Source organism: Canis lupus, chromosome 13 (assembly GCF_003254725.2).
Source record: "Canis lupus dingo isolate Sandy chromosome 13, ASM325472v2, whole genome shotgun sequence".
NCBI lineage: Eukaryota > Metazoa > Chordata > Mammalia > Carnivora > Canidae > Canis > Canis lupus.
In genome coordinates, this window is record NC_064255.1 from 5342721 (window position 1) to 5354771 (window position 12051).

The 12051-nt window shown below is 33.8% G+C and overlaps 1 protein-coding gene and 1 long non-coding RNA gene across 50 annotated transcripts in view; one reads left to right on the top strand and one right to left on the bottom strand.

Moving 5' to 3' along the window:
- RIMS2 (regulating synaptic membrane exocytosis 2) overlaps positions 1 to 12051 on the top strand; it is a 580920-nt gene that overhangs the window by 267896 nt on the left and 300973 nt on the right. For 25 of the 49 annotated variants that reach the window (XM_049093308.1, XM_049093313.1, XM_049093310.1 and 22 more), the window contains one exon: positions 11331 to 11539. In XM_049093308.1, coding sequence (XP_048949265.1) covers positions 11331 to 11539 — 209 coding nt within the window. Of the gene's footprint in view, positions 1 to 11127; positions 11196 to 11330; positions 11540 to 12051 lie in introns of all 49 variants that reach the window. The other 24 variants (XM_049093320.1, XM_049093321.1, XM_049093336.1 and 21 more) reach the window with 1 other exon arrangement.
- Positions 1 to 12051, bottom strand: part of LOC112661995 (uncharacterized) — a 94050-nt gene that overhangs the window by 6684 nt on the left and 75315 nt on the right. The window lies entirely within an intron of this gene.

Below are 12051 nucleotides of genomic sequence, written 5' to 3' on the forward strand. Positions count from 1 at the left end.
GGTCACAGGGACACAAACATTTAGACTACAGCATGGAGTAAATGGCAAACTGAATTGAATGAGTGTTTTGGTTTGCCAGGTGAGTACCAGAAAGGAGAACCAGAAAGGAGGCAAAGGAGTTTAAAATATTGGCATGTATGTGCAAATGGGATTTAAATTGTGTATGGGGGCAGCCCGGGTGGCTCAGCGGTTTGGCACTGCCTTTGGCCCAGGGTGTGATCCTGGAGACCCGGGATCGAGTCCCACGTCGGGCTCCCTGCATGGAGCCTGCTTCTCCCTCTGCCTCTCTCTCTCTCTGTGTCTCTCATGAATAAATAAATAAAATCTTTATAAAAAATAAAAATAAAAAAATAAATTGTGTATGGGAGTTGGGGCAGAGGAAGCAAGGGGGTACTTAAAAGAGCTAAGGGAAAATTAAAAAAAGAAACTTGGGTGGCATATATGGTTTGTAGGTATCAGTACGTTAGAAGAGTTATTTAAATTAGGATACTATAGAGAATGAGCTTCTTAATTGTTTTATTTTGTTTTCCTGTTAGACTGTGTGTAACCTCCTTGAAGGTAGAGATCTTGCCTATGTTCTTTCTTTTGTATCCCAGAAATTAGCCTGAGGCCTGGCACCTGGTAGGCTCTTAACAGATATTTTTTTAATAAATGGATGACTATATGGAACAATGAGTGAGTGAATGAATGAAACAATGTTTTTATGATTTCTTTTTGCTTCAACACTGTATGATTTATGTCATTTATATGTTAGCTTAAAAAATTATTTTGCTTTGGTTCTAAAGCTCAGAGTGTGCTACCTGATATCAAATAAAACAAATGAAAGAACTATTAGGGAAAAAACATAAAGTTTGAACTATTTATAAAAACAACACGAAGGGGAGCCTGGGTGGCTCAGTCAGTTAAGTGTCTGTCTTTGGCTCAGGTCATGATCCCAGGTCCTCGGCTCAAGCCCCAGATGGGGCTTCTGCTCAGTGGGGAGGAGTTTGCTTCTTCCCCTCCCTCTGTGTGTTGTCTCGCTCTTGCTCTTTCCCAAGTAAATAAATAAAATCTTAACCCCCCCCAAAAAAAAACCCATAATGGGGAAACAATAAGTAAGTAGACTTCACTTATAGTTAGGAAAGCATGTTCTTGTAAACCTACTTTCCTGATTGTGAGAGATTCAGATTATCTCAGCTCAGATTAAATTAATATATCCCAAATGACAAGAGCAATACGTAATAAAATTCCAATCATGGATTTTTAAATATTTTTTATTCTTGCTTACTTGTGTTGGATTAATTTTATTTTTAGCCACTTTTAGGTAGCCCCTTAAAATTCTTTAAAATCCATTGCTAAGTAATTACTTAATCAAGAGTTATTTTTAATATGAAGCATAATTAGAGGCTCATTTGGATTATGTGACCTTTGAGTTACTGAATAGGGTCAAATCTGTAGGATAATGATTCTATAGAATATATTTTTAGCACAGGATTAAGAATGTGAATTTTCAAGATAGACTACATGGATTTTTAAATCTAGCTCTATTATATTCTAATAATGTGATCTTGGGCAAATTATTTGAGCTTCTCAATTGTACTTTTCTCACCTGCAAAATATAACACTGTTATCTAGTTGTTTTTTTTTTTTTTAAGATTTTATTTAATCATGAGAGACACAGAGAGAGAAGCAGAGACATAGACAGAGGGAGAAGCAGGCTCCTTGTCGGGAGCTTGATGCGGGACTCCATCTCTGGATGGAGATCACACCCTGCACCCAAGGCAGGCACTCAACTGCTAAGCTATCCAGGGGTCCCACTATTATCTAGTTTAAATAGTTATTGTGAGGATTAAATAAGATAATCATGTAGAGTGTGTATTCCAGTTACTACAAATAACACCAAAATTTAGTTGTGTAAAACAACCATTTAATATGTTTATGGTATCTATGGGTCAAGAATTTGAACAGGGCTTCTCTGGGACTGCTTGTCTCTGTTCTTCCTTGTCTGGGACCTCAGTGGGAGTTGGAGGTGGAGTTGTAGGGAGCGGTGGTGGAACAGCTGAGCCTCTTCAGGTATTTCTCTCTCCATGTGATCACTCTAGCATGGCATCCTCAATGAAATAGACTTATGAGTTCACAAACCCAGAGCACATGTTCCAAGACAATGTCAGGAGGAAACCACGCTGTCCTTTTACACTACCATTTTATTGTTCTCTTAATACATAAAACAATCAATATTATCTCACATCTGATGAAATTAGTTACCTGAGTTGATAATAACGATCAACAATTCCCATACATTGTTTCCAGTATGAAACATAATTCACACTCAGATCGTAGTCCTTTCCTAGAGATATGGATAATTTCTAATATCTTGTATAGCTTTAATCCTCTCCTTTCTTTTCATTAAAGAAATTGAGATTGACATTAGCACAGATGCAAATTTGAATTAATTCTACTTCGAATTTACTTTTGTTAAAAAATTAAATAACTTGTAAACTACATTATTTTACCACTAGTTAGCATTACTCGTGACAGTTTACAACTGTGTTTTAATAGTGGTTGAACTACTAATGCAGATCATGACATAATATCCAATTACAGGTTGAGGGAAAGATTATTTGCTAAAATTCTACTATTTACCATTTCCCAAACATATTATATATGTTCATATTGGCAGCAATAGTTTGATATATTCTCCTTTCTTTGCCAAGGTTGTACATTTTATTTTCCATTAAGAAAATAAAAGCCTCGGGCACCTGGGTGGCTCAGTGGTTGAGCATCTGCCTTCTGCTCAGGTTGTGATCCTGGGGTCCTGGGATCCTGGGGTCTTGGGGTCCTGGGATCAAATCCCGAATGGGGCTTCCCACAGGGGGCCTGCTTTTCCCTCTGCCTGTGTCTCTGCCTCTCTCTGTGTGTCTCTCATGAATAAATAAATAAAATCTTTAAAAAAAAAGAAAGGCCTCTAGTAAGTAAAAATTTACTGTCTCTGTCAAGATACAGTTTAAATATCACCTATATCTCCATTGCCTAAGTATTAATCTCTCTGTTTTCTGAATAATTGATAATTTTTTCATGAATTGCCACAATTTTGATTCTAAGAAGCAAATTTTTCCACAATATAACATCTTAGAAATAGAGATAATTCTTACCATTACATGTTTATCATTGTTTAATGGCAGCATTTTTTTAGTAATACATGAAATAATGGTATATATTATAAATGACAGCAACTTAGATGAAATAAAATAGAATATAATGGATGTATATTATAGTAAGGTATGTTAAAAATTGTTATGCTGTTTTATATATTTTACCTATCTTTTTAGAATGTGAGTTTCTTGGTCCTATTTGTATCCATAGAACCTAGAACAGTTTTATACTGTGTCATAATTAAAAAGAATTCTGATGGATATAATATATACAATCATTGTATTATCAATATATTCTTCTTTAACAATGTGATTTTAATCAATTGCATGTTATTGAAGAAGAATATATTGATAACACCAAAGGAGCAAGATTAAAAAAAAAAAACGAGCTAATTATGAATAATGTTTTATCTTCCTATTTAAAGTGTTAATGTATTTTGAGTAGCCTTGGTTTTGCTTTGGAAGTTGAGACTAGGTCCAAAGAATCTATCTGGCCCTTTAGATCTATTGACTTTTATGTTTTGGTTCATATCTTTAAAATTCACTGCTTCAGAAGATGGCAATGTATTAGGAACAAATTACCATAAACCTAGTGGTTTAAAACAACATGCATTTATTATCTCACAATTTCTATTATTCAGGAGTCTCAGCACGGCTTAGCTGTGCACCCTGCTTAGAGTCTGAAAGCTACAAGGGTGTTGGCTGGGCTGTGTTCTTTTTTTTTTTTTTTTTTTTTTTATTATTTTTATTTTATGATAGGCACACAGTGAGAGAGAGAGAGGCAGACACAGGCAGAGGGAGAAGCAGGCTCCATGCACCGGGAGCCCGATGTGGGATTCGATCCCGGGTCTCCAGGATCGCGCCCCGGGCCAAAGGCAGGCGCCAAACCGCTGCGCCACCCAGGGATCCCCTGGGCTGTGTTCTTATCTGTAGGCTCAACTGAGGAAGAATCTGGTTCCAAGTTCAGTGAGATTGTCGGCAGAATACATTTTCTTGTGCCTAGATGATACCCATAGTTCCTAAAGACAGCCTGCTGTTCCTTGACACATAGGCCTCTCATCATGGCTGCTTACTTCATCAAGCTAGCAAAGATCATCTCTAGAACAAATTGACTGGCTATATAGTCTTGCTAATGATATCATGGGAGTGATATTCCATCACCTTGTCATCTCACCATCTTGATTAGGAGGAAAAGCATGAACACCACAAGGTGGGGATAATGGGGCAATACCTTAGAATCAGTTTTCCACATTCACCCTAACAGTTGTTTCTGAAGCAACTCCATGGAACATAGTTGGAAAACCATTGCCTTAGAGAATATTCAGTCTATATAACTTTTTTTTTTTTTTAACTTTGAGTCTCCTTTAATACTGAACTGAACATTTTTTTTAGGGGAGGAAATACTTATGCTTTATTATCAGTTTTAATGGCTACCTTATGAAGAAAAATCACCCTCCAGGAAGGTTTCAGCATTATGTCTCAAAATATAGCTCCTGAAACACTTGTTCCATTAGAAAGATTAGTGTTTCAATTAGGTTTGTGGAAACTGTATATTATATAATTCATGTAAAGGAGCATATTGTTATTACTGTATGAAAAATCCTTCACTTAAGAAATCTATTTAATTACATTTAATCTAGAGTTTTCTAGATTTATTTGACTAGAAGACCTTTATATTACTCGACCTATTAACATTTTGCAGAATTAGTGTTCCTTGTTGGGAAATGCTAACATATATAGCCTTTGACAAGTTGAAGAGGAGGGCAAAATATCAAGGAGAGAAATGAGAAGAAAAAGAAAAGATTGTAGATGAATTTTCTCTGTTTTAGAATGAAAGTTTATTTCATTTTAATGGTGATGAAAATGATGATATCATCAAATGGGGATGCCTCTACAATTTGCAAAGAACTTTCATCACCAGAATCGTATTTAAACCTCTCAACAATCTGTTAGATATCACAATTAATCTCTTTTTATATAGATGAGGAAATGAGGGCCTAATGTATTACTTGACTTGCCTGAGTCCTAAAATTAGTAAGGAGTGAAACATATACTTTAATGTAGGCTTTCTGGCTCTAGCTATAAAACTCTTTCTGTCACCACATGCTGTGTCCTTAAAATTTGGTTAAAAATGAGGATATTGAAGAATGCTTTCATATAATAATGTGATTTAATTGTAAAACCTCTGTTAACTTGAAGTAACTAAAACAATGACATAAACAGTTAATAAATGCCTGCATTCGTTAGTGACTTAGAAAAAATGTAATCAATAGAATATCCAAATTTTTTTCTCTGCATATTTAACACACAACACACATACACACAAACATATGCACTGTAGGACTGGTTTGTGTTTTACAGTAGAGGTAAGTGAAGCAGAAAATCTTAGCCTAAGACATGAGCCTTTGATTACTATTTTTAATCAGGCTTCATATTTGAGTACGTTTAACTTACAGTAATAGAATCATTAAATATCAGAGTTACATAAAATTTAGTGTGCTTTTTTTTGTGTGTAACTTCCTAACAGAAGCACCGATCTTTCCTACATCATGCTAAAAAGTGGTATTCCAGCCTTTTTTTTTGAATTGGGAAAAATTGCAAAGATAGTAGACAGAGATCCTGTGTGCCCTTTTCCTGGTTTCCTTCAGTGATTACATCTTGTATATTTATAGCACAATATCAAACCAGGAAATTGGCATCAATTTATATAGTTTATATAGTTTTATGACGTCACATATATGGATTTATAAACGCCTGCTATTATAAAGATACAGAACTTCTATATCACCACAAAGATCATTGTTACACTAACCCTTTATAGTAACATTTTCTTCTTCCCTCTACTCATCCCTAACCTCTGCTAACCACTGATTTATTTTTCATCTCTATAATTTTATCATTTAGAGAATATTGTATGAATGAAATCATATGGTATGTAACATTTTGTGACTTTTTTTCCCATTCTGCATATTGCCCTTGAGGTCCATCTCTGTTGTATGTATAAATAGTTTTTCCTTTTTTATTACTGAGTAGTATTCAATGGTATGGATATACCACAGTTTGTTTGGTCATTTGCTTATTGAAAGATATTTTGGTTGTTTCCACTTTTTAGCTATTAAAAATAAAGATTTTATTTTGGTGAAATTTCTCTTCATATAGAGAATCTAGTCTTTTACCATTAAATGTGATCTTAGCTGTAGGTTTTCAGTTGATTATTTATTTGAGCATATTCTCTTGTATTCCTTGTTTTTTGAAAGGTTTTTTTTTAAATCATGAATTTTTTCCTCCATTAATGAATAAGATCATGTGATTTTTCTCATTTAGTTTATGAACATGATAAGATGCATTGATTTTCAATATTCAACCAGCCTTGCATTCCAGCAATAAACTTCATTTGGTCAGAGTGTATAATACTTTTTATATATTGCTGATTCTATTTGGTTTTGCTGAGTAATATTTTGTTAAGTATTTATGTGTTCATGAGGGATATTGGTCTCCATTTTTTTTGTTGTTTGCCATTTTCTTTTTTGTATTCTGTTCCCTCTGATTTTTATTTCTCTGTTTTCTTTTTCTTGCCTTCCAGTGGGTTAGTTGAACATCTTTTTAAGCATTGCATTTTGATTCATCTGTAATGTTTTTTTAGTATATTTCTTCGCAAATTTTTTTTTTGTTTTTGGTGTTTTAAGGGAGTGCTCTAGGTATATATTACATATGCACAACATCACATCCTACCGGTTTTACATTTTACTACAGTGCAGTGTAGAAACCTTACACACTTTAAGTTCCTTTGCCTTTTCCTGTTTCTCATGTGGTTTTGTTAAATATTTCTTCTATATATGTCAAAAAGCAACGTATATTTTTTGCTTCAAACAACAGACGTAATTTAGAAAGCTCAAGAGGAAAAGGAAAGTCTATTGCATTAAGCCATATTTTTGCTTACTATGTTCTTTATTCCTTCTCAGTATTTCCAGGTTCCCTCTTTTTTTGTTATTTTTGTTTCCAGAACTTTCTTTAGTCATTCCTTCAGGGTAGGTTGGCTGGTGACAAATTCTCTTAGTTTTCTTTTGTCTGAGAATTTCTTTATTTTTCTGTCATTTCTGAGATAAGCTTTACTGTGTTTAGAATGAGGGTTGACATTCTTTTCTTTCAGCAATTAAAAATATCATTCCATTTTCTTCTGGCCTCCAAGGTTTCTGATCAGAAATCTACTGTTATTTGAATTGTTTTCCCTCTTTAGGTAAGGTGGTGTTTTTCTCTTGCTACTTTCAAGACAGTTTGTCTTCAGTTTTTAGTTTGATGACAGTGTGCCTTGCAACAGATTTCTTTGAGTGTTTCTGGTTTGGGGGGTTTTGTAGTTTTTGGAATCAGACTCAGCTTATACGTTTTACAAATTTGGGAAATTTTCAGTCACTGTTTCTTTAAATACTTTTCCAGCTTTAGTTTCTTTTTCTTCTCCTTCTGGACTACAATGACATTAATCTTAGATCTTTTGTTATAATCTCTCAAGATCCTGAGGCTTCACTTATTTTTTTATTTTTAATTAATTTTATTTGTCTACTTTATATTTTTCAGATTGGGTGATTTATATTCTATTTTCAAGTTCATTGAGTTGTTCCCCTCTTTTCTGCATTCTGCAGTTGAGCTCATCAGTTTGCTTTTTAAATTTGTTATTTTTCAGTTCTAAAATTTCCATTAGGTTCTTTCTGTGTCTTCTGTTTCTTATTCTGGAACTGGAAAGCTTAGCAATACATTTTTGAAATGCTACTAAAGGAAGAATGTTCTGAGTTCTGCCCTTTGAGGCTATTCAAAATAAGATTAAGTGATAAAATTATCTAAATACTGATAGACCTAGTAGTTGAGGACTATTTTGTGTATGATTTATGTTGATTATTGTATTTAATTCATAAGTAATTCTAATTTTTACTCATTTAACAAATGTTTACTGGCTGCTACCTATCATTTATGACATTTTTTTTTGTCAGCCAAATATTTTTTGGCCTCAAATGGCTAAACAGCTTGTCCTTTATTTACTAAGGAAAGAACTTAATTTCTGCTTTTTTTGATAGGTTATTGGCATTGGGAGAAAGAGAGATTGTGAGCTGGGTTCTCACACCTTCACATAAACCAGCCAAGAATTTTCATTTAGGGTTCCACACTTTATTTAATTCTGTTTGGAGATTTATCAGTGCTTTTGTATGGAGCAATATTGTATTTTCAAAGGGTTTTCTGGGATACAAATACTTTTAACTTTTTGGGTAGCCATAAAATTTTAATTGTCAATTTGCACCATGAAGGATTATGCCATGAAAAGATCTCTGTTTTTTTTAGATTAAAGAATATTTTTCCCCTATAAAGTGAATTTTGGGTATATTAGATATTACAATTTCATCATCCCTCACAAATAAACTTCTTAAGAGAATTATCTCCAGTGGTTCTCAGACATTATTGAGATCCTAATCACCTGGTAGGTTGCTGAAAAACAGATTGCTAGGCCTTATCTACAGAATTTCTGATTAAGTCTCAGCTGGTGCCTAAAAGTTTGCACTTCTAACAAATTCTGAGGTGGTGTTTATTATGCTACTTAGGGGATTTCAGATTGTGAACCATTTATCTACAATTTTTCTACTTCCTCGTCTCCCTTTGATTCTTTAGTTACTTCAACAGATTTTAGTTTTCATTATTCTATTTGAAGTGCTTTCTTTTAACATCCTTCCTGATCTTCATGTTGCTTGATAAATGCACACTTTTTAGTTCCCTATCTTACCTACTGTACAGAAATCATTCACCATAGTTACTTTCTCCTCCTGCTGAGGGAACTCTTCTGTTCAGCTTGGAGAACCCCCACCTCCCACCCTCCTTCTTTTCTTTCTGGCATGCTCCTTCTCAGCCTTTTTCTCAAACCAAAGTTTAAATGTTAGAATTCAATTAGGTTCCTATTCATATCTTACTTTACATTTTGTTTCTAAATGATCTACTTAGTCCTAGCTGTGTGTTAGTAATTCCCAATTTATGTCTGTAACTCAGACCTTTCTTTGTTATAGCTGAACAAATTGATTTTTTATATGCCCACTTATATAACTTAGAGATATTTTGAATAATACATCCAAAATCAGTCACTATATTTAATAAATTCTAAGAGGCATATTTTATCATTATAATGTCTGTGAATTCTATAGTCAATGACATCTTAGATTCTATGAAATAGAGTAATTCCTTCCTACCCCTTCCTAATAAAAAGCTCTCTTCCTCCAGCTTTCTCCATCTCATAAATAGTCTTTCCTTCCATTCAGTTGTTAATGCTAGAAACCTGGGAGCTACCCTTGACTCTCAGTCTTTCTTAATGTTTTTTTTTTTTTAAAGTAATCTCTATACCCAACATGGGGCTCAAACTCATGATCCTGAGATCAAGAGTTGCACACTCCTGTGACTGAGCCAGCAAGAAGCCCCTCTTCAGTCTTTCATAATACTCTTATTTCTACTTCGAAAACATTTCTCAATTCTCTTTTTTCTGATCTGTTACTGTCACCTTTGTTCAAGCCATAATTACCTGTCGTATGGATTATTGCAAATGCCTATTATCCTTGGTGTCTTCCAACCTAATCTGTAGTTAGTACTTAGATGCATCTTTTTAAAATGTAAATCAGTTCATGTCACCATCTTGCTTAAAAAATCCTTCAGTGAATGAAATCCATAATATTTGATATAGCATAAAAAGTCCTCTCTAAGCTGGTTTGTGCTGCCTCATCTCATTTAATGTTCTTTTTGGTTCAGACACACTGGAGTTCCATCAGTTCCTCTACAGTACCCTGTTGTTTGCTTCTTTCTGGAATGTTCTTTTCTTCATTTTCTATCTACCTATCTCCTTACTTGTCTTTCGGGCCATGTATTTCATTTCTCATTTCTGGGATCATTTCTTTTAGAGGTGTTTGCCGACCTCAAAATCTACAATAGATTTTATTATGCTCTTTCATGGTGTTTTGAGAGTTCTGCCCTTTGCACTTATTGTACTCTCTCTTGGTGTACTCTCCTGTATGACACTCATTATTTATTTATTGTGTTTATTTTCACTGTGTTCTATGTCTCATTATTTTACTCCTTATGCTAGAGCTTAGCACAATACATAGCAAATGGAAAGTATTTAGTAAATATTTTTAAATAGAAGATATGACTAGAGCTTAAAAAAGATATATGCACACATATAGAGTAAAAAGAGTTTTTTTTTAATGTAAGGCAAATAAGGAGCACATAAATTTGGGAAATGGACATTCATCTTCAGTTGCCAATTTACATACATTGTCTGACAAAATTATTTTAAAAGAAAATTTACTTTATGAGAATGTAATTTCTGCAAAAATATTGAAAAATGATTTCAAAGTAATTCTAAGTAATTCATGATAATTAAGTAAAGTTTGTTTTTACTAGTAGAAATTGAGTGACTCTGTTTTGTCATTTTCATACAAAATTAATCTTTTGTGTAATCAATTCTTTTATAAACCACCCTGATTTGGGGGGAGATTTTAGCATTATAAAGAATATCATACTACATTCTAGGAACACCATTTTATTACTTGGGTTTTTTTTTTTTTTTTGTTATAGTGGTTATTGGCAAACCACTGTTTAATTTTTAAAATGTTCCTTAATCTTTGGAGAACAAACTCATGTCTGTAGGCCAGCATGGAAAAAAATAGCATGAATAACAAACACAGTGGCTAGTATTTTTCTTTTTCGGAATATATAATTTTTTCATTTCTATTCCTGTTTATTATTAGCCTTTTCTCTTCTTGCAGAACTTTTGCTCTGTAGGATCCATTTATATTCTGCATTCTATAAATTTTACTTATTTGGATTCTTAGCTTTCTCTTGGTATATATAGTGAGTACTGCAGACAAAGTTCTTGAAACCAGACAGGATCACATAGTTTAAAATGTTTATAATGTCTTTGTCTGTCCTTTCTTTCACTGTCTCCTTTACTGCACTCTTTGTCTGACTCTCACAGGAGACATGGATTACAACTGGTTGGACCATACGTCTTGGCATAGCAGTGAGGCATCCCCAATGTCTTTGGTGAGACATGTGGAGCCTTACTTTTTGATTTTCGTTTTTCATTTCACTTTTCCTTTTTTATTTACACCTTTGCATGTTTTCTTTTTGTACCTTTTTTTTTATTTTTATTTTTTTATTTTTATCCCACACCTGTAGGGGACAGTCAAAAGGGAAAAAGAAAAACTAGTGAGCAGGCAGTTTTGTCGGACTCTAACACCAGGTCTGAGAGACAAAAGAAAATGATGTACTTTGGTGGCCACTCTTTGGAAGAGGACTTGGAATGGTCTGAGCCTCAGATTAAGGACTCTGGGGTAGATACCTGTAGTAGCACAACCCTTAACGAGGAGCATAGCCATAGTGATAAGGTACTGAGATCGTGGAGCCTGCCTTTTAACCTGCTCATTTGGTCTTCGTTTGCTCTCTGTCACTCATTCAAACAGAACATAATAAAAGGGTAGGGCATTTTAAGGGTCGATGTAGCATTTCTTAAGGTGCAGAAAAGAAAAACAAAACCCAAACCAACAAACAAACCAAAATACTTCTTGCTTGCTTTGCTGTTTTTGTTGTTTGACGGCATACCAAAAAACAAGTAAATGAAATAAAAAAAAAAATAGGAACAAAGGAATGCTTTGTCTATGGTCGCATGAGAGAACTTTGTGATGTTTTTATAAACCACAAATATAAAGAATTTTTGGATTGGCTTATTTGATCGCTTGCATAATTTTCCTTGGGATGAAAATTAAATTAATAGTTTCAATCCCAGGCAAAAGGGAGATAATTGGGTCTGTTTGCACAGAAAAAGTTGTTTTTCTTTTTTCCCTTTCACTGTCATTTTGCTCTTTTGTTTTATTGTCATAGCATTTTAATGTAGTATTAG